The sequence below is a fragment of the Diceros bicornis genome, chromosome 18, assembly GCF_020826845.1.
Source record: "Diceros bicornis minor isolate mBicDic1 chromosome 18, mDicBic1.mat.cur, whole genome shotgun sequence".
NCBI classification, from domain to species: Eukaryota; Metazoa; Chordata; class Mammalia; order Perissodactyla; family Rhinocerotidae; genus Diceros; species Diceros bicornis.
The window spans coordinates 21,040,777-21,064,559 of NC_080757.1; the positions used below are offsets into that span (position 1 = coordinate 21,040,777).

A 23,783-nucleotide genomic window follows, 5' to 3' on the forward strand; every position below is an offset into this window, starting at 1 on the left:
TGAGGCCTTTTAGAAGGACCGTGGTTGCCCTGTGGGTAATTAGGCTTATGGAGCCTTATTTATTAAATACTTATTGAGTACCCACTATGGCCTTTGCCTTAGCTGGACATCAGGATGCAAAGATGAATGAGCCAGACATTGTTCTTGTCCTTGTGAATCTTAAATTCCAGAGAGGGAGACATTCATGTTTTAATAAACCACGTTGTGGTTAATCCCAAATTAAGTGTCTAATCCCAAATTAGTGTTCCAGGGACACAGGGCAGTGTGGACAGAGTACTGAGGTAGAAGAACTGAGAGTTCACAGGCGTGGATTTGATGCCAACTTGGCTGCTTTTGCAGCTTCACAACTCAGACAGTTACTTAACCATAATGAGTTTGTCTCCTCAATTGTAAAAGGGGATTACAATCCCCTTTTAAAGCCTCTTTCAACAAGGCACCTAGCAGAGTAACCTGCTCTTGGCTAGCATCCCTCTTTCCTTCCCTACAACCATACAGTTTTGTGAATTTCAATCCTCCGCTCCCATCTCTGAAGACAAATCACATGCTCAATTGTATAAGCTTGCTCCTTCTTCCACAAGCTATTTTAACAACACGGAAAAGTCTCCTGAGATTATATTAACATAGTCTAATTCTCCTACAAAACTACAAGTTTTCTAACATTGCCTTTATGTAAGATTAACGAAGAGAAGGTACATAGGTCAATTTTTTTTTTAATTTTTATTTATTTATTTATTTTTTCCCCCAAAGCCCCAGTAGATAGTTGTATGTCATAGCTGCACATCCTTCTAGTTGCTGTATGTGGGACGCAGCCTCAGCATGGCCGGAGAAGCGGTGCGTCGGTGCACACCCGGGATCCAAACCCGGGCTGCCAGCAGCGGAGCGCGTGCACTTAACCGCTAAGCCATGGGATTGGCCCAATTTTGTTTTAATTAATATTAAATTTCATGAGATAAAAGCTTTTGTGAAAGAGATTAGTTTTATTTTACTGAATATGGTTTTTGTCTTTTAAAAAGAAAAGTTATTAGTCCTAGTTCAAAAGTATTTATCAGATGTATACCCATATATCAGGAAATGTAGAGTGGTAAGTAGATCTCAGACTTTTGGATTTCCCAGACAAGTAATATACATTTTTAAAATTTTTCACTTTTTATTTTGTCAGATAAGACTTACAAACAAAACAAGCAAACCTGACATCTACTGTCATTTTCATTTTATAAAAGGACAAACAGTACAAAAACAGAAAGAAGGATAATTTTAGGAGTATCTTTTAAATAAAATAAATTTAGATTTACAAAACAATCACTATGGAGACTGACTTTTAGTTACTTTGGAGCAGCTACTCCCAAATCTGCCTTTATAACTGAATCATTTAATTAAAAAAAAAAGCCTGAGCTCCAGTGATACCAATTAAATCAGAATCTTTGCTATTTTTAAAAGCTCTCCAGGAAATTCTAGTGTGCAGCCAGGGTTGAGAACAATTGCTATAGAAGATACAAAACCTCAGGGAATTGATGATCTAGTGGGTTTAAAGCAGGTGTCACAAACTCGAATACCCACAGGGGCAGCAGTTAAATGAGTTATGCAGCTGAGTATTATACTAACTTAGGAAGACTGAGAATAAAGAGAAGATGTGAGTCTTCCCAAGAGAAAAAACACACAACACAGAAATGAACAGGCATTAGAATGGCATCAGACTTTTCAACACGAGAAGCTAGAAGACAACAGAGCAATGCATTCAAATCCTGAGGGGAAATGATCTCCAACCCAGAATTCTTAACCAGTCACAATCAAGTGTAAGGTAGAATAAAGGGATTTTCAGACCTCTATTTTTCAAAAAATTTACTTCTTGGGCACCCTTTCCCAGGAAACGGAGCAGTCCACTAAAATAAAGGAATAATCTAAGAAAGAGGAAGACATGGGATATCGGAAACATGAAATGCAACACTGGATGTGAGCTGAGCAAATTATACCTTCTGGCACTGATTGATTTATATACGTGTGGATAGTTTTGAATCAGTTCAGGAGATAGCTAAATGACTGTGCTGCTGTCAATAACAGTTGTCACAATAGTTTACTGTTATCAATAACTGAATAAATCTCACTTCTTGATCTTCACTAAATCCTTCATATTTAACAGAGGACCTAGATGCTTACTCTGCTTCCCTCTACAGAGAAACTCCTCATAAGAGCTGTATTTACTTTCTGTCTCTACTTACTCTTCTATTTTTATGTTTTGATATTAAAATCTATTACACAGCTTCAGAATTTATGCTTCTGAGAAGAGGGAGTAGCATGTTTTCTCTATTCCTCCTGCTAAGTACAACTAAAAACCCTGGAAGATATATATAAAACAAAATATAAGAAGATTCTGAGGGCCGGCCCCGTGGCTTAGCAGTTAAGTGCGTGCGCTCCGCTGCCAGCGGCCCGGGTTCGGATCCCGGGTGCGCACCGAGGCACCGCTCCTCCAGCCATGCTGAGGCCGCGTCCCACATACAGCAACTAGAAGGATGTGCAGCTAAGACAGACAACTATGTACTGGGGCTTTGGGGGAAAAATAAATAAATAAAATCTTTAAAAAAAAAAAAAAAAGATTCTGAAAGATGGCCAACTGGCTGGCAACCTGGAAATGCCAAGCGGCACAGACAAAAAAAAGCCCTAACAAAAGCCTGCTCTCAAAAGCACCAGGAACAGGGCAGCCTAGTAAGACAGAAACTTTTAGCCAACCACCACTCTGCTCCAGCCCAACACCACTGTATGGGGTTGAATGGTGGCCCACAGAAAGATATGTCCACAATCTGGAACCTGTGATAGTGACCTTATTTGGAAAAAGAGTCTTTGCAGACATAAATAAGCTAAGGATCTTGAGATGAAATCATCCTGGATTATCTGGGTGGGTCCTAAATCCAAGACAGTGTCCTTACAAGAGACAGAAGGAGGCGGCCACGTAAAGACAGAGGCAGGGATTGGAGTTAGGCAGCAACAAGTCAAGGAACGCCTGGAGCTACCAGAAGCTGGCACAGGCAAGGAAAGATTCTTTCCTAGACCCTTGGGAGGGAGCACAGCCCGGCCAACACCTTGATTTCAGACTTCTGGCCTCCAAAACTGTAAGAGAATAAATTTCTGTTGTTCTAAGCCACCAAGATTATGGCAGCCTTAAGAAACTAACATAACTAACAGAAAAAACTGTGTCCTTACCCCACCCATGTTAGCAAAGACCAAGTGGGGAGCCTAGACTTCCACACTCATGAGACTGTAATGAGGCATCCCAACACCTCTGCCAGAATGGTCTCAGAGAAGTCCAAGTAGGCAGACAGGACTTTTACCCCACCCAGAAGGGACGAGGCCTCCTACCCCCACGGGGACAAGAGGAGCCTGGACTTCCACTCCCACCAGCAGTAATAAATGTCAGTGGAGATCATATAGGGACCAGACTCCCATACCCATAAGGCAGTAACAAGGAGTCTCCTCTTGGCTGTCAATGGAGGCCAAGGAGAAGCTACACTTCCATCTCCTCCTGGCAGTAATGAGGCAGTGCCCTTCCCCTGAATCTTCTCCTGCTGGAGTGGTGTCAAAAAGCTATCTGACAGGGAAGGTTTCAATAGATCCAGAGTCTCATAACATAACACAATGTCCATGTTTCAATAGAAAATCAATCATCATACCAAGAACCAGAAAGATCTTAAACTGAATGAAGAAAGACAATAGATGCCAACACCAGGCTGACCAAAAGATCAGAATTATCTGATAAAGATTTTAAAACAGCTGTATTAGAGTCCTCCAGAAAAACAGAACCAATACAAGATTATGGAGGCTGAGAAGTCCCACGATCTCCTGTCGGCAAGCTGGGAACCCACGAAAGCTGGTGATGTAGTTCAATGGCCTGAAGGCAAATAGTGTAGATTCCAGTCCAGATCTGAAGGCCCTAGAGCCAGAAGCGCAAAGGACAGGAGAAGATCCATGTCCCAGCTCAGTCAGTCAGGCAGAGAGTGACTTCAACCTATTTCCACCTTTTTGTTCTATTCAGGCCCTCAACAGATTGGATGATGCCCACCCGCATTGGGGAGGGCCACCTGCTCTACTGAGTCCATCAGTTCAAATGCTCATCTCTTCCATAAACACCCTCACAGACATATTCAGAAATAATGTTTAACCAGCTATCTGGACATCCTTTGGCCCAGTCAAGTTGACACATAAGACTAAGCATTATAGCAACCATGCTAATTCAGTGAGCAACTATGAACACACTTGAAACAAATGAGAAAATGAATAGCCTTAGCAAAGAATACAGAACGTTTTAGCACAGAAATAGACGATATAAAAAATAGCCAAATGGACATTTTAGAACTGGAAAATACAATAACCAAAATAACAAAATAAAAAGCTCAGCAGATGGTCCCAACAGTAGAAGGGAGGTGACAGAGGAAAGAAGCAGTGAACCAGAAGACAGAACAATAGAAATAACCCAATTGAGCAATAGAGAGAAAAGAGACTTTAAAAATAAACAAACAGAACCTCAAGAAACACTGGGACCAAACAAAAGACATAAAATTTGTGTCACTGGAGTCCCAGAAGGAGAAGAAAAAAAAGGGAGGAATGAAAAAAGGACTTGAAATAATGGCTGAAAACTTCCCAAATTTGGCAAGAGATACAAAGCTACAGATTCAAGAAGCTGAGGAAAGCAAACAGGGTAACCCTAAGGAAATCCATGCAAAGACACGTCATAACTAAACTTCTAAACACTAAAGACAAAAAATATATATATTCCAAGCAACCAAAGAAAAATGACAGTTTACCTACAAGGGAAAACAATTAAAATGATGGCAGATTTCTCATCAGAAGCCATGGGAAGTGGCATAGTATTTTTCAAACACTGAAAGAAAATAATTGTCAACTCTAAATCCTATACTCAGTGAAAATGTCCTTCAGGAATGAAGAGGAAATCAAGATATTCTCAGATAAAAGAAAACTAAGAGAAGAGAATGTTTCACCAGCAGACTTATCCTAACAAAATGGCTAAAGGAAGTTCTCTAAACAGAAAGGAAATGATAAAGGAAGGAACCTTGGAACATGATGAAGGAAGAAAGAACATGGTAAGCAGAAACAGAGGTAAATACAATAGGCTTTCCTACTTCTGAATCTTCTAAAATATTTTATGGTTGAAGCAAAAGTTGTCTGATGTGGCTCTAAGTCTGTGTAGAGAAAATATTTAAGAAAAAAATTATCTTGTAAATGGGGGAAGGATAAAAAGAGGTAAGAATTCTATATTTCACTTGAACTGGTAAAATGATGAGATCAAAAAACTGATAAAATAGATACAAAATGATAAATAGATATATAATGGAGAAGTTATATATATACACACACTATATATGTAATATATAATACACATATAATAATGTATATATAGTATATATGTATATTTTGTATATATTCGTATTATATATATACAATACTTAGAACAAGTACTAAAGAAGCTATACACAGAGACTCTCAAAAACACTATAAATTAAAATGGAATTCTAAAATATGTTCAAGTAGGCCGGCCCCGTGGCTTAGCGGTTAAGTGCGTGCGCTTCGCTGCTGGCGGCCCGGGTTTGAATCCTGGGCGCGCACTGATGCACCGCTTCTCCAGCCATGCTGAGGCCGTGTCCCACATACAGCAACTAGAAGGCTGTGCAACTATGACATACAACAATCTACTGGGGCCTTGGGGGGAAAAAATAAATAAATAAATAAAAATTAAAAAAAAAAAAAAAAGATGTTCAAGTAACCCACAAGAATGCAGAAAACAGCAGAGAAATAAAAACCAGAGAGAACAGACAGAAAAGAAAAATGGCACACTTAAGCTCTAACATATCAACAGTAAATGTAAACGGTCTAAATAGGACAAATAAAACACAGAGACTGATAGAATAAATTTAAAAAACAAAACCATGACCCAACTATATGCTGTCTATAAGAAACTCACTCCAGGGCCGGCCCCGTGGCTTAGTGGTTAAGTCCGTGTGCTCCACTGCTGGCGGCCCAGGTTTGGATCCCGGGCGCGCACTGATGCACCGCTTCTCCGTCCATGCTGAGGCCGCGTCCCACATACAGCAACTAGAAGGATATGCAACTATGACATACAACTATCTACTGGGGCTTTGGGGGAAAAATAAATAAATAAATAAATAAAATTATTAAAAAAAAAAAAAAGAAACTCACTCCAAATATAATGACATAGACAAGTTGAAAATAAAAGGATGGAAAAATACATATCATGTAAACATTAATCAGAGGAAAGCAGGAGACCCTATGTTAATACCAGATAAAGTAGATTTTGGAGGAAAGAAAATTACCAGACACAGAGAGGGACTTTGTGATAAAATGGTCAATCTACCAAGAAGATATAGCAATCCTAAGTGCATACTCATTAAAAAAAAAAAAGAATTGCAAAAGATGTGAGTCAAAAATTGATAGAACTAAAAGGAGAAAGAGAAAAATCCACAGTTATTATTGGAGACTTCAACACCCTCCTCTCAAGAACTGATAGAGCAACTAGACAGAAAATCAGCAACGACATAGTAGAACTCTACAACACCAACCAACCAACAGGATCGAGTGTACATTTGTAAAACAATTTACCCATTAACAGCAAAATACACAGTCTTTTCAAGTGCCCATAGAACATATACCAAGACTGACCATATTCTGGGACATAAAACAAAGCTGAATAAATTTAAAAGAACTGAAATAATACAGAGTGTGTTCTCCAACCACAATATAATCAAACTAGAAATCAATAATAGAAAGATAACAGGAAAATCTCCAAACACTCAGAAACTAAACAACACATTTCTAGAAAATCCCTGGGTCAAAGAGAAAGAAATCTCAAGGGAGAAAAAAAATTGAGCTCAGTAATTTGGCAGGATACAAGACAAACATACAAAGATCAATTCTATATATTAGGAATGAGCATGTGGAAACCAAAATTAAAAATACAATACCATTTATAATCCCTAAAAAAAAAGAGAGAGAAAGAAATACTTAGGTGTCAATGTACCAAAACATGTGCAGAACTTACATGCTGGAAACTACAAAATGTTGATGAAAGAAATCAAAGATCTAAATAGGAGAGACATAGTGTGTTCACGGATCTGAAGACCAAATATAGTAAAGATGTCAACTCTTCCCAAATTGATGTACAGGTTTAACACAATTCCTATCAAAATCCTGGCAAGATTTTTTGTAGATAGAGACAAGATTATTCTAAAATCTATCTAGAAAAGCAAAGGAACTGGAATAGTGAAAACAGTTTTGAAAAAGACGAATAAAAGAGAAATCAGGGCCCGGCCCGGTGGCATAGCAGTTAAGTGTGCACGCTCCGCTTCAGCGGCCCGGGGTTCACAGGTTCGGATCCCAGGTGCACACCGACGCACCGCTTGTCAAGCCATGCTGTGGTGGCGTCCCATATAAAGTAGGGGAAGATGGGCACGGATGTTAGCCCAGGGCCAATCTTCCTCAGCAAAAAAGAGGAGGATTGGCAATGGATGTTAGCTCAGGGCTGATCTTCCTCACAAGAAAAAAAAAAAGAGAGAGAAATCAGTCTACCTGATTTTAAAAGATGATATAGCTACAGTAATCATACTGTGCAGTACTAGGAGAAGGACAGACCCATAGGTCAATGGAACAGAGGAGAAAACCCAGAAATGGACTCACACAAATATGTCCAACTGATTTTTGACAAAGATGCAAAAGCAATTCAATGGGAGAAAAATAGCAACAAACAATGCTGGAGCCATTGGACAGCTCTGTGGACAGACAGGTTCCCAAACCAACCCCAACCTAAGTCTGCATGCTATACAAAAACTAAATCAAAACGCATCACAGACTTCCATGTAAAATGTTAAACTGTAAAACTTTTAGGGAAAAACACAGGAGAAAATCTTTGGGATTTAGAACAAAGAATTCTTCTTAGACTTGACACTAAAAGCATAAAAGAAAAATTAATAAACTGGATTTCATCAAAATTAGAAACTTTTGCTCTGGGAAAGACCCTGGTAAGAGAACGAAAAGACAAGCTCCAGACAAGATATCTGCAAACCACAAACCCAACAAGGTACTAATATCTAGACTATATAAAGAACTATTAAAACTTAACAGTAAACAAACAAACCAATTAGAAAATGGGTAAGAGACATTTCACCGAAGAGGATTTGCTGATGGCAAATAAGCATGTAAAAAGACATTCAGCATTATTAGCCATTAGGGAAATGCAAATCAGAACCACAATGAGATACCACCACACACTGATATTATCAGAAAGGCTACAATAAAAAATAGTGACAACCAATACAGGGGAGGAGTCAGTGAACGCACTGCTGGTGGGAATGTAGAAATGGTGCAGCCCCTTTGGAAATCAGTTTGGCAATTTCAAAAACATAAAGCATGCAACTTCTCTGCACCCTCAGACCTTCATTGCAGTCTCACATACCACCACCACCACCACGATATGGGGGATGCCCTAACACACACCATTCTTACCTTCATCGTGACTACAGATTCTTGCCCTTCGACTTCAAATTCCAGTTCTGAGTTTATCTAATTTCTACCCATCTTTTAAGATCTACTTTGCTCCCTGAGATCTTTGGGCAGAATTAGTCAGTCCTTCCTCAGTGCTACTCCTGCAGTACCTACCACTTATCCTAAGTGGGACTTTCCCCTTAGGGTCCACTCCCCCTAGGAGCATCATGGTTAAGAGCTGGGGTTCTGGAGGGAAACAGGTCTGAGCCAGAGTCCCAACTAGGTTAGTTACTGGTCAGGACCTTAGACAAATTAGCTCACATCTCTTGAGCTTAAGTATTCTCATCAGGAAAGTAGAAATAATAGTAACAGTACCATCAGTATATGTGGATTAAATGAGATAATGAATGTACTTTGAAAACTCAGCATTGTGCCTGGCACAGAGTAGGGGCTTGATAAATATCAATTCTTATTATCATTATCACTATTGTCGGGGGAGAGGAAGAATCTCCCTCTGCCCTTTTCCTTAAGGTTCTTATGGCTGGCCAAATAACTAACAACACAGGTTAGCAGGAGAAAATAATACCAAGTTTAATAACATGTATACATGGGAGAAACTCAGAAATCAGCAATTCGTCCCTCTGTCTAAGCTGCTTGCTTAAGTATTGCAGCTAAAGGCGAGGAGCGTGTTGGGGGTGGGTAGTGGCCTGGGACTTCAGAGGGCAGGAAGACAATTCTTTTCAGGGTCATCTATAGATAATGTGGTCAGGGAGAGACAGAGTTTTTGATAAAAGAGGCTTGGTGCCTTTCCTATTGTAACCTCTATCCTACATTATCTTTACAGCCATCATGATAACAACTCTTTCTTGAAACAGATCTTTTGTTTCAAATTCTTTAGGCAGTTTGGGAGGAGAAACTCAAATATTCTTCCTGAGTTCTCTGAGTCCTTATTGTCTTCAGCTTGAAATAATCCGCATACCAGAGTGGTGCCTCCTGGGGTAGCTTGCCCTGAGCACCATCACTATCATCACCCAAACTATCTTGTCCCTCCAAGCACGCAAACAGATTTGGAATACTAGGTTCCTTTATCTATTTAAATAGAATGGGTTGGCTTTTAACAAAATCTTCAGTTCACAGTTCAAGAAAAATAGATATTTAAATTAGTTTCAGAGTTCAAAATATTACGATCCACTTCTGTCTAAAGTTAAGTTAGGTTTAAGCCACTTCTGTGAAAAGCAGATTCTATAGATATAAATTTAAGATGCCATTTCTCCTATGGAGGACAAGAAATAAAGATGTTCAGTAAACATTTGCTGAATGAAGGGAATGAGATGATGTTCTGGAGATAATAACTCGTCTACATGTATTCAAACAAACATTTTTCGTGCACATGTCAGGCACTATGCTTGGTATCAGATACACAAAATATAAGAGAGTATAAGTAACTTTTCACAAGTTACAATGATATCTGAATTAAAATGACTAGAGCCACAAGTTACTCTTTTCTCTCCCTACTTAAAAGTAAACACTAAAATTAGATTCATCAAATCTCATGGAAGAAAAAAATACACACATTTAACTTTTAGTTTTTTATTTTGTTTCAGACAGCTGGACGAGGCATCTACATTCTAGCACATCTTCTTAACAATCACTGAACAAGTGAAAGACGACTTACTTATATATAAAAAGGCAAGGGAAAAAGGTGATGATTGTCTAATAGGGAATTTGAATCCCCAAATAAATTATCTTACAAAAATATCAAACTTGCTTTTCCACTTTTCTATTGTTAAAAATGAAAAAAAAAATTCACATTAAAAAAAAATCCGTAGGCTAGTATAGCAAGATAATCATTTTTACATACTAAGTAAGTCCTTCAAATAAATATTTTACACAAATTTAAGTTTTCCAAAAAATAGGTCAAGTATTTACCCTCTATTTGTTTTGGTCCACTACAAGACCATTTGTAAAACTGACATTAAACTGGACTGCAGCTCACACCCTATGAATAGTAACATGCTTATCACTGAGGCTGGATGTGCACATTTGCATATTACATACAGTGCATGGCTAACACTGCTGTGCATACTACTTCCAGAAGTAGTTTTACCCTGTAAAAACCCTCTAGCCTATTGAGAATCAAATTGCAAGGAAAGAACAAAAGAAAATACTCTGCCTATTGTAGACGTTTGCTCAGTAATTTTTAAAAATGCAAAAATTATCATGCTTTTGAGGCTTAAAGATTACTGAACATGACATAAAATTCAATACTGCTTAGAAACACCTGAACATGGAGAGCACAGTCAACATTCATGTGGAGGGCACACAAGTGAACGCATATTACAGAACTCGGGCTTCCATCTGGTCTATTCCTGGCGTTTTATTCTAAAGTCTTACATGGCCTTGGATCCTTAAAAGATGGAGATTCAACAAAATAATATTACATTAAGTTTTTCTGATCTAATAACCAACTTTAAAAAGAAGCACAGTGGAAGGGTATAGGGCTTTCTGTATCTCCTCACAGTTTAAAAGCCAATTTGATGTTTATTACGACGCGATTATTTCCATTAACACTATGCTAGAAATAAAATTGACTGCATTACGGTTTTGTCCACTATATTCAAGACTCTTACTGCTGAAATATTCCAAAATAAACCCAGTAAACAATTTCCATTTCCCATGGCTTAACTGAGAAATGAATCTAACAATTTTTTTAATCAATTACAACTAAACCGGGCTGAGGACAGCTCCATTAAAACCCTGCAAATCAAAGCCAATCATCCAGAAATCTAGAAAACCAATACTTTCCACCCAGGATAGAAAAATGAGCATCCAAAGTAAAGAGAACCACAAGACTGATCAAGTAACCAATCAAAAACCACTTCTCTGTTATTTGAGCTAATAGTTACTCGAAGCTTGAAGTTTCCGCCTTCATTATTATTGGTGGATCCTAGAGTCACAGCTTCAATGTCAAATGTGACAGTGGACCCAGAAGTAACTGCGGGCAACTGATTAGTCATTTCTTTTCCATTTACAAAAACTGCACCTAAAATGTTAAGGTAAAGAGTCATTCACATGTAAGCAATAACTAAGAATTGAAACAGATTCTAGATTATTGGTAATGCAGCTAATTTCCTAATTCAGATAAAGAAAACATTTTGGAATGCCAACTGGTCAAAGATAATGCATTTATATACATTAATCAAACTCCATCTCCAAGGCAGGAGAAACAATTAAAGCTTTAACATTTTAGAGTTCTGGTCCAGGGTGTTACTCTTTTAGAATAGACACTATGAGTTCCCCATATGGAAGGCATCAAAAGAAACTTGACTCCACTACAAACTTACATCCTGCGGAATAGCAAGATTGTTGCACATGGAATAAACAAGAATCTGGTTCTACCTACTGCTTGACCCACACCACGAAATATCAACACGTCTTGGTAGTGTCTTTTAAAAGTATTGTTATTGTGGAGAAAGGGACGAAACAACACTAGAGATACATAACAAATTAAGTAAACTCTCTTCCCAGTTCCCTAACCTCTACTGAATTTATGTTCCCTTATCTATGTTGAATTTAGATGATCTATGCACACAGAATCCAGAGGTAGACTGCCTGGTGCAAATTCCATCTCAATCGCCTCCAAGCTATGTGAGTTTAAGCTAGTTACTTAACCCGTCTGTGGCTGTTTTCATCTTCTATAAAATAGATGTAATACGACTCCCCACTTCAAAAAGTTGTTAAAAGGATTAAATGATTTACTTTTTGTAAAGGGTATAGAACAATGCCTGGTACATAGTACCCATATAGACATGTCATTAAGTCCTAAATCTCCTCATCTCCTGCTATAAACGTGGGATATTGGAACAGACTCATATCTTACTACAGTAATTCATATATTTCACAGAGAACGACAGTTATTTGTCTCTTACCATTTGTACTAATGCACACTGCTTGATCCCGCTGCAGAGAGTCATATCCATTCTGTTTTTCTGCACACACTCCTATACTGTCTCTTCTGTCTGGTTGTCCCACAGTTTCAACTCTGTAAATGAGTTAGAAAGGTTATTTAATCTTTTTTTTTCCACAAGATATCTAACAGTTACTAAGCTTAAAAAGAGTAATTGCATCAAAATGACTCTTAATGATGGGCCAGCCTGGTGGCGCAAGCGGTTAAGTGCGTGCACTCTGCTGCAGCGGCCCGGGGTTCGCCGGTTCGGATCCTGGGCGTGCACCGATGCACCGCTTGGCAAGCCATGCTGTGGTGGCGTCCCATATAAAGTGGAGGAAGATGAGCACGAATGTTACCCCAGGGCCAGTCTTCCTCAGCAAAAAAAAAAAAAAAAAAAAAAAAAAGAGGATTGGCAGATGTTAGCACAGGGCTGATCTTCCTCACAAAAAAAAAAAAATTACTCTTACTAATAGCTAACAATGATTGAGCAGTTCCTAAATTCCAGGCACTGTTCTAAAAGTTTCATATCTATCTATCGATCATCTCATTCAATTCACGTAACAACCCATGAAGTAAGTGCTATTATTATTATACCCATATTATACATGAGAAAATTGAGGCACAAAAGAAAAACAAGAATAAAACAAGGCTAAGTAACCTGACCCTGATCACCTGGATGAGTGGTAGAACTAGGATACGAACTCAGGCATTCTAACTGTAGAGTCTATGTTAACTATTGATAGCAATGACAGCACATTTCTATTTTATGTTCTGGCTCTAGACACACAGAAAACTTGTCGTGTTTGTCTACAATAAATGTGACTTTTACTGCCATCACCTAAACCTTCAATATGAGATTCTATGCAATGATTTGATTACTGTTTATCAAGTATTTAAAGCCTTTAAAAATAGACATTACAGTCTTAAAAAAAGGTTAATATAGTTATGCACATTTTTGCTCAGAGAACTTCTTATGTGGAAAGTTTAAGCATTTCCTTTTGTGTTTTAGTCTCAAATAATACATCATCATGTACTCTAGAAATAGGAAACTCAGATACAAAGGTCAATCTACATCCCTATTACCAGACTCATCTTTCCCTCCATTCCAGAAGGCCAGACTTTGCAAAGACAGAAAAAGAAAAATTAGCAAAGAACAGAAGGTAGCTTTACCAAGGTAAGATGTGCTTATTTATACTCAATGTGGCCTCAAAATGCCTTTCATTGTAAAGCAGCCAGCATGTAGGATCGTAATAAATACATGGGTGGGTTTCTGAAGTCATTTCACTTCTAAACCAGCAATCTACAGAAGTATGGGGAGGAGAGTGACATGAGCAGTGTGGAAGAATAGTAAGCCCCAGTCCTCATTCTACCGCAGAAACATGGCTTTAACAATGACATGCAGAGTTGATAAAAATACTTTTATGAGATTTCCAGAATCCAGTTATGAAGCTGCAATACCCCAAAGGAACACAAAGCTGAAAACAGCTGCACTGAAATGGGTAAGAAGAGCAATCTCACTTTCCCCACATCAGCCCCCGGCCCAAGCTACTACAGCTCAGTGCCAGGCAAAGACCACCTCAGCTCCTGACCTCTCATTCTGGAGGGAGAGAGAGAGGAGTGGAGCACGCATCCAGCATTCCAACTCTTTGGAGGGATGCCCGACGGATTGGTTTCTGTCGCACCTCATTTGGCGCACTGATGGAACTGGCATAGTATGGATGCCTGAATGCTGCTGAGACCAAAGAAAAGTGAGGGGTGGCATCCTGCAGCCAGCACAACTTGGTGTAATTGGGAGAAGGCACATAACTCAAGGCTTCTCTCCCTCCAAGGGAGGGAGAAGAGAACATACTTCTGGTACGCCAGCTTTTCACAGGGCTGCTCAAGGGAATGGTATCTGTCTCACCTGATGTGGTGTGCTGATGGAAAGCCAGCATACTCTGGATGCCTGGTGGCCACTGAGTGCGAGAGCACAAGGCAGCTTGCTGCTGTAGCACCAGAGAACTTGCAGTGCCACAAACAGGCACTAGAGAGAGCAAGAGATTATGAGCTCCTGAAAAACCAGCAAGGCTCTCTAATTGAGAAACTGCACACAAGCTCAGGAAGTCACATCCCCCTCAAAAAGGTTTCAGAGGCCACCAAATATCTAGCCAGGCTCATTTGTGAGGGTCTTCTCTTGTACGAAGCCAGGGCATAAAGACTGGGAGAAGTAACTGTTTTTTCACATACACAGATCCCAACACAAAATTATGAGATATAGGAAGAAACAGGGAAACACGGCCCAAACAAAAAAATAAAACAGATCTCCAGAAAATTATCTGAGTGAAAAGGAGTTATATGAATAATCTGACAGACAATTCAAAACAACCATCATAAAGATGGTCAACAAGCTCAAGAAAATGAAGCATGAACAAAATGAGAATACCAACAAAGAGACAGAAAATATAAAAAATAACTAAACAGAAATTTTGGAGCTGAAGAATACAACAACTGAACTGAAAAGTTCAATATCACACTTAATCAAGTAGAAGAAAGAAACATCAAACTCGAAGGCAGGTCACTTGAAATTATCCAGTCAGAGAAACAAAAGAAAAAAGAATGAAAAAGAGTGAAGAAAGTCTATGAGACTTATGGGAAAAGAGAGAAAGAAAGGGACAGAATATTTATTTAAAGAAATAATGGCTGAAAATTTCCCCATCTGGGGAAGGAAATGAACAACCAGATTCAAGAAGCCCAAAAGACTCCGCCTACGATGAACCCAAGAAATCACACTGCCACACATAACCACACTGTCAAAAGTCAAAGACTGAGAATTCTGAAAGAGGAAAAAGAAAAGTGACTCATCACGTACAAGGGAACTCACATAAGGCTATCAGTGAACTTCTAACCAGAAACCATGCACGTCAGCAAGGAGGGGGAAGTTATATTCAAAGTGCTTAAAGAAAAAAACCTGCTAACCAAGAATATAATATCACACAAAACTGTCCTTAAAAAATGAGGAAAAAAATAAAGACATTCTCACAAAATGAAAGCTAAGGGAGTTCATCATCACTAGACCTGCCTTACAAGAAATGCTAGAAAGAGTCCTTCAAGCTGAAACAAAAAGACACTAAACAGCAACATGAAAGTATGCAAAAGTATAAAGCTCACTGGCAAAGGTAAATATATGGACAAATACAGAATACCGTAACAGTGGTGAGTAAACCACTTTTAACTCTGGTGTAGAAGTTAAAAGATAAAAGTATAAAAAATAAATACAGAGGCCGGCCTAGCGGTGTAGTGGTTAAGTTCAGCATGCTCTGCTTCAGTGGCCCAGATTCGTGGGTTCGGATCCCAGCCATAGACCTACACTACTCTTCAAGCCATGCTGTGGTGGCGACCCACATGCAAAATAGAGGAAGACTGGCACAGATGTGAGCTCAGGGCCAATCTTCCTCAAGTAAAAAGAAGAGGATTGGCAATGAATGTTAGCTCAGGGCCAATCTTCCTCACCAAAAAAATAAAATTAAATAAATAAATACAACTATTAAAATATGTTAATGGTACACAATATAGAAAGGTGTAATTTGTGACATCAATAACAAAGTGTGGAGGAGGAAGAAGTAAAAGTGTAGAGTATATGTATGCAGCTGAAGTTCAGTTCAGCTTAAAATAGATTGTTATAACTATAAGATGTTTTATGTAAGCCCTATGGTAACCACAAAGAAAATACTTATAGAATATACACTAAAAAAAAGGAGAAAGGAATCAAAGTATGTCACTACAAAAAAATCAAGGAAACGCAAAGCAAGCAAGCAAGAGAGGAAAAGAGGAACAAAAAAGCTCCAAAACAGAAAACAATGAACAAAATGACAATAGGAAATGCTTCTCTATCAATAATGACTTTAAATGTAAATGGATTAAACTCCCCAATTAAAAGACAGAGTAGTTGATAAATATAAAAGATGCAACTACGTACTGTCTACAACAGATTTACTTTAGATTTAAGGGCACATACAGGCTGAAAGTGAAAGGATAGAGAAGATATTCCATACAAACGATAACCAAAACCATACTGAGACAAAACAGATTTTTAAGTCAAAAACTGACAAAAGAGGCAAAGAAGGACACTATATAATGATAAAAGGGTCAATTTACCAGGAAGATATAACAATTATAAATATATACGCACCCAACATCAGAGCACTCTAATATATGAAGCAGATATTGACAGAACTAAAGTGAAAATTAGACAGTTACACAATAACAGTAGGAGATTTCAATGCCCCACTTTCAATAATAGAATATCCATACAAAAGATTAATAACAAACAGAGGAGGATTTGAACAATACTATAAATCAAATGGAGATAACAGACATATACAGAACATTCCACCTAACAGAAGCACAATATACATTCTTCTCAAGCACACACGGAACATTCTCCAGGATACATCATGTTAGGTCACAAAGCAAGTCATAACAAATTTAAGAAGACTGAAATCACACCACGTATATTTTCTGACCATAATGGAATGAAACTAGATATTAATGGCAGAAGGAAAACTAGGAAGTACATAAATATGTGGAAATTAAACAATCAACTCTTGAACAACCAATGGGTCAAAGACAAAATCAAAAGGAAAACTAGAAAATATCTTGAGACAAATGAAAACAAAAACACAACACACCAAAACATGAGACGCAGAAGAAGCACTGAAGAGGGAATTTTATAGAGATAAACATGTACATTAAAAAAGATCTCAAAAAAACAACTTAACTTTACACCTCAAGGAATGAAAAAGAACAAACTAAGCCCAAAGTTAGCAGAAGGAAAGAAATAATTAAGATTAGGGCAGAAATAAACAAAATAGAGAATAAAAAAACAATATAGGAAAAAAATCAACAAAACTAAGAGTTGGTTTTTCGAAATAAAATTGACAGACTTTTAGCTAGATTAACTAGCGAAAAAGAAAGAAAAAGAAAGAGAAGCTACAAGTCAGAAATGAAAGAAGAGACATTACAACTGACGCTAGAAATTAAAAGGATTATAAGAGACTCCTATGAACAATATACACCCAGAAATTGGATAATTTAGAAGAAATGGATAAATTCCTACAAACATATAACCTACACGACTGAATCATGAAGAAACAGAAAATCTGAAAAAACTTATAACTAGATAGTAGATTCAATCAATAATCAAAAACATCCCAAGAAACAATAGCCCAGGACCAAGTGGCTTCACTGGTGAATTCTACCAAATGTTTAAAGGAGAATTAATGAAAATCCTTTTCAAACTCTTCCAAAAAATTGAAGAGGAAGGATACTTCCAAACTCATTTTATGAGGTTAACACTACCCTGAAACCAAACTCAGAAAAAGACACTACAGGAAAAGAAAAACTACAGGCCAATAACTCTGATGAATCTAGATTCAAAAATCCTAAACAAAGTACTAGCACTGTTGGTGGGAATCTAACATGCTGTAGCTGCTATGGAAAACAGTATGGAGGTTCCTCACAAAATTAAAAATAGAACTACCACGTGATCTGGCAATCTTACTTCTGGGTATATATCCTAAAGATTTCAATGCACTGAGAAGAATGCAATATTACTTCTACAATATTCCTGCCAAAGACGTATAACCTGAATCTAATCATCAGGAAACATCAGACAAACCCAATTTGAGGAATATTCTATAAAATAACGGCTTGTACTCTTCAAAAATATTAATATCATAAAAGTTAAAAGAAAGACAGAGAAACTTTTCCAGATTAAAAGAGACTAAAGAGACATGACAACTGAATATAATACATGATGCAAGATTTTTTTTCTATAAACAACGGTAATTGGAACAACTAAATCTGGTAAGGTCAGTAGGTCAGAAAACAGTATTTTATCAATGTTAATTTTCTGATTTTGATAATCTGTTTTTATGAAAGACTCACTAAAAATGATTTGGAAAAAAAGTAGAGAGAAAATGAAGCAAATATAGTATTGGGGAACCCGGGTAAAGCGTATTTGGGAATTTTTTTTACTATTCTTGCAATTTTTCTGTAAGCCTGAAATTATGTTTAAAAAGATTTTAAAAAACTACAAAATACTATATAGATAGACATATATGTAGTGAGGGATCTGGGGAACACAAAGTACCTGAATTTTATCCCTAATATTCCTAATATTTTCTCTAAAAAATAAAAACATGCTAATATTACTAATTTTGGATAGAAAACAGCAGATATTTTTCAGAATATTCTGTAATAAAGCATTTGGGGGGCCAGCCCCATGGCACAGCGGTTAAGTGCGCGCGCTCCGCTGCTGGCGGCCCGTGTTCGCATCCCGGGCGCGCACCGAGACACCACTTGTCAGGCCACGCTGTGGCAGCGTCTCACACAAAGTGGAGGAAGATGCGCACAGATGTTAGCTCAGGGCCAGTCTTTCTCGGCAAAAAGAGGAGGATTGGCATGGATGTTAGCTCAGGGCTGGTCTTCCTCAAAACAAAAACAAAAACAAAAAAAAACAAGAATTTGGCTTGCCTTGAAGCTGGGAGGTAACCTCTAAACCACTGGAATTTCCCAAGTGATAGGAGTGTCTCTGTTATTCGTGGTGGGCCCCTCAGACCACAACTGCCCCTAGATAGCTTCTGCTAACAAGATGACTCAGGCTGGGAGCAGGTCATCCCAGAGAGACCAATCGTATGATTAGAGGGTTGAGGCTTTGAGCTACATGATATCAGCCAACTTCCTGGGAGGGCAGGGGAGGTGGATATTGGGTCAAGTGGAGAATGCTTTAATCAACCATGCCTCCATAATAAAACCCCAACAAAAACTCTGGACACCAAAGCTTGAGTGAGCATCCTGGTTTGCGGTACTCTTTGAGTACTGTCATGTTAGAGGGCCACACATCCCTAAGAACAACGGAAGCTTCATGTTCAGAACCCTCCCAGATCTCACCCCATGAGCCTCTCCCTTTGGTGGGTTCTGATTTGTATCCTTTGGCTATAATAAAACTGTAATCATTAAGTGCAGTGCTTTCCTAAGTTCTGTAAGTCATTATAGCAAATTATAGAACCTGAGGGTGGTTGTGGGAACCCTAGAATTTGTAGTCATCTATGTAGTTAGAAGTGAGGGTGGGCCCTGGGGACCCTGAACTAGTAGCTGGTATCTGAAGTGAGGGCAATCTTTAGGAGGACTGTGCTCTTAACCTTGAGTTTGGCCAACTCATTGCAAGTATACATTTTTTCAGTAAACTTCTTAAATGAATAATTAATTCAAATGAAATTTCTTGAAATTAACTAAAAGTAGTAAAACACAAAAAGGCTATCAAAGCAGTGAGAAAAAAGTCCTGGGAAGGAGCCGGCCCCATGGCTTAGCGGTTAAGTGTGCACGCTCCGCTGCTGGTGGCCCGGGTTCGGATCCCGGGCGCACACCAATGCACCGATTCTCCGGCCATGCTGAGGTCACGTCCCACATACAGCAACTAGAAGGATGTGCAACTATGACATACAACTATCTAGTGGGGCTTTGGGAAGAAAAAGGGGGAAAAAGGAGGAAGACTGGCAATAGATGTTAGCTCAGGGTCAGTCTTCCTCAGCAAAAAGAGGAGGATTGGCATGGATGTTAGCTCAGGGCTAATCTTCCTCACCAAAAAAAAAAAAAAAAAATCCTAGTAAGAAGAAAAAAATAAATAAAACTCCTTATTTGAATAAATCACAAAATAGTTCCTAAATGCATCCTGCACCCAAACAGCATTTGATAAGGAAGAGAAGCATAGCATAAAAAGCTTACAAAAGTTGCTCTGAACATAGAATGAACCAGGAATGTAAACAGCTAATATGCCTGAAGCAAACAATTATTTTCATAGTTCACTAAGAAACAGAAGGGAAGTTTAAAATCTTTGAATTTTTTAAATTGCAAGACAAGTAGTCAGGACATTATATCCTAAAAAACTACACATAGTCGTTCTCTCACACAGACAAGTCGTATAAGAAACCCTGCTATAAATCATACAAATACAAGAACTACATAGTAAAAGAAAAATGCTATACAAAATAATTCATGGTAGGGTACAGTAACCTCCTCTAAAGCACTTAAAACTGAGATACAATTAATAAAAAATCAATTTACACACAAGTTAGTAGGAATGTATCTATTTCATAGAGTAAAGCAGAAACTTCTGGTTGATAATTTTTGTCAAAGGTAAAATGCTCTAAGAAAGAACATGGTCCAAAAAAGGAGCAATTTCTCTCTTTTTTTTTGTGAGGAAGATCAGCCCTGAGCTAACATCCACGCAAATCCTCCTCTTTTTGGTGAGGAAGACCAGCCCTAAGCTAACATCTATTGCCAATCCTCCTCCTTTTTTTCCCTTTTTCTCCCTAAAGCCCCAGTAGATAGCTGTATGTCATAGTTGCACATCTTTCTAGTTGCTGTATGTGGGATGCGGCCTCAGCATGGCCTGAGAAGCGGTGCGTCGGTGCGCGCCTGGGATCCGAACCCGGGCCGCCAGTAGCGGAGCGCGCACACTCAACCGCTAAGCCACAGGGCTGACCCAAAAGGAGCAATTTTGACGGCAACAAGAAAGCTAATCTATTCCCATTACTCTGCACTTGGGCTAACTTCCACTGGATTTAAATGGCATATTCTCATTATTATACAATCTCAAACTTCCTTCTTCCCCCGATGAACATCTGGAGCAAAGATCCAAAAATTCAGTTGTTTGGCTAATAAATATATGAAAAATATCCAGGTTTATGATAAATATAAGAAATAAAATGAGAATTTCCTTAGCAGCTATAGATTAAGTAAAAACAGCAATACTTAAAACTGACAAGGAGGCAGTGACATCAGTACCCTCACACACGGCTGGGAAGATTGCAAGTGCTTCCAGGAACACAGCTAATCAGTTTGTGTGTCACTAGCAGGAAATTAGCCCAAGGAATAGCCAATAAGCCATATGTCAACAAAGAGGGTCATGGCACAGCTTGAGCTGTCAGGAATAAGGAAGAGAAAGAAAGGACGCCTTATCAAGTCATGGCAAAGAAGGATTTTTGATATAGAAATATATTCCTTACTACACAAATCCTAAAATAGCTTTTGTCCTCTCTCAAAACAAAACTGATAACTTAAATCGTCCTATATCTAATAGAAACTGAAAATCTTCCAACAAAGAAAATTCTAGGATGGCAAATTCATCGGTGAATTCTACCAAACATTTAAAGGAAGAAATGACAGAATTCTACACAAACAGTTCTGGAAAATAAAAGAAGAAACACTTCCCACCTCACTTTATGAGGCTAGCTATTACCCTGATACAAAACCAAAGACATCATAAGAAAAAACAAATATCGCTCTTGTGAAGAGACATAAAAACCCTCAACAAAATACTAAAAACCAAATTTAGCAATATATATAAAGCATAATACATGACCAAGTGGGGTTTCTCTTGGGAATGCAAAGCTTGTCCAATGTTCAAAAATCTACCATTGTAGGGGCCGGCCCGCTGGCATAGTCGTTAAGTTCGCACGCTCTGCTTCGGCGGCCCAGGGTTCTCGGGTTTGGATCCTGGGTGTGGACCCATGCACCACTTATCAAGCCGTGCTGTTGCAGGCGTCCCACATATAAAATAGAGGGAGCTGTTAGCTCAGGGCCAATCTTCCTCAGGAAAAAGAGGAGGATTGGCAATGGATGTTAGCTCAGAGTTAATCTTCCTCACACACACACAAAATAATTATCATTGTAATTCACCAATTGAACAGAAGAAAAACCATATGATTATCTTTTTTTTTTTTTATAATTTTTATTTATTTATTTTTCCCCCAAAGCCCCAGTAGATAGTTGCATGTCACAGCTGCACATCCCTCTAGTTGCTGTACATGGGACGTGGCCTCAGCATGGCCAGAGAAGTGGTGCGTCGGTGCGTGCCCGGGATCCAAACCCGGGCTGCCAGCAGCAGAGCGCTCGCACTTAACCGCTAAGCCACGGGGCCGGCCCCCATATGATTATCTTAATAGATGTATAAAAATAACTGGACAAAATTAAACATCTCTTTACAGATAAAACTCTCAGCAAACTACGACCAGAAGGGAACTTCCTTAACCTGATAGAGGGTATCTACAAAAAACCTACAGCTAGCATCATCCTTAATGTGAAAGATTGCATGCTTTCCTGCTAAGATCTGGAATAAGACAAGGATGTCTGCTTTCAACACTGCTATTCAGAATCATACTTCCTAGCCAGTGTAATGAGACAAGAAAAAGAAAAATTATGAAACACTGATGAAAGACATTTTTTAAAAAACTTAACGAAGAAATATACCTCATTCATAGATTGGAACACTCAAAATATTAAAATATCAATTACTCCCAAACTGATCTATAGACTCAAGGCAATCTCAATCAAAATCCAGCAGAATTTTTTATTTTAGAAATGGACAAGCTGAATCTAAAAGCTATATGGAAAGACAAAGAAATTAGAAATAGTTTAAATAGGTCCAGAAATAGATCCACACATACATGGTCAATTGATTTTTTTTTTTTTTTGTGAGGAAGACCGGCTCTGAGCTAACATCTATTGCCAATCCTCCTCCTTTTTCTCCCCAAAGCCCCAGTAGATAGTTGTACGTCATAGTTGCACATCCTTCTAGCTGCTGTATGTGGGACACAGCCTCAGCATGGCCGGAGAAGCGGTGCATCAGTGCGCCCAATTGATTTTTGATAAAGATGAAAAGGCAATTCAATGGAGAGAGGATAGTCTTTCCAACAAATAGTGCTGGATCTACTGGACATCCAGATTCAAAACAAAACACAATTCAACCCATATTTCACACATTTTACTAAAAGTAACTCAAAATGGCTCATAGATCTAAATAAAAATTTTAAAACTTAAAGCTTCTAGAAGAAAATATAGGAGAAAATCTTGTCACCTTGCATTAGGCAAAGATTTCTTAGATACAACACCAAAAGCACTACATAAAATTGATAAATTCATCAAAATTAACAACTTGTGCTCCACAAAAGACATTGCTAAGAGAATAAAAAGACAAGCCAGACTGAGAAAAAATATTTTCAAAACACATACATAACAAAGGACTTATATTCATCAAATTTCAATAATTAAAAAAACCCAACAACCCAATTTAAAAATAGGCAACTTGGGCTGGCCCCGTGGCTTGGTGGTTAAGTGCGCGTGCTCCGATGCTGGTGGCCCGGGTTCGGATCCCGGGCGCGCACCGAGGCACCACTTCTCCGTCCATCCTGGGGCCGAGTCCCACATACAGCGGCTAGAAGGATGTGCAGCTATGACACAACTATCTACTGGGGCTTTGGGGGGAAAAAATAAATAAATAAAATCTTTAAAA

The 23,783-nt window shown here is 38.5% G+C and overlaps 1 protein-coding gene across 1 annotated transcript in view; it reads right to left on the reverse strand.

Moving 5' to 3' along the window:
* Nucleotides 1-5,753: 5,753 nt before the first annotated feature.
* The window catches only part of CRLF3 (cytokine receptor like factor 3), a 45,362-nt gene continuing 27,332 nt past the window's right edge, over nt 5,754-23,783 (reverse strand). Inside the window, exons 7-8 of the mRNA XM_058560325.1 lie at nt 12,432-12,544; nt 5,754-11,545 (exon numbers count right to left, since the gene is read on the reverse strand). Coding sequence (XP_058416308.1) covers nt 11,289-11,545; nt 12,432-12,544 — 370 coding nt within the window. The 3' untranslated portion in view covers nt 5,754-11,288. The remainder of the gene's footprint in view (nt 11,546-12,431; nt 12,545-23,783) is intronic.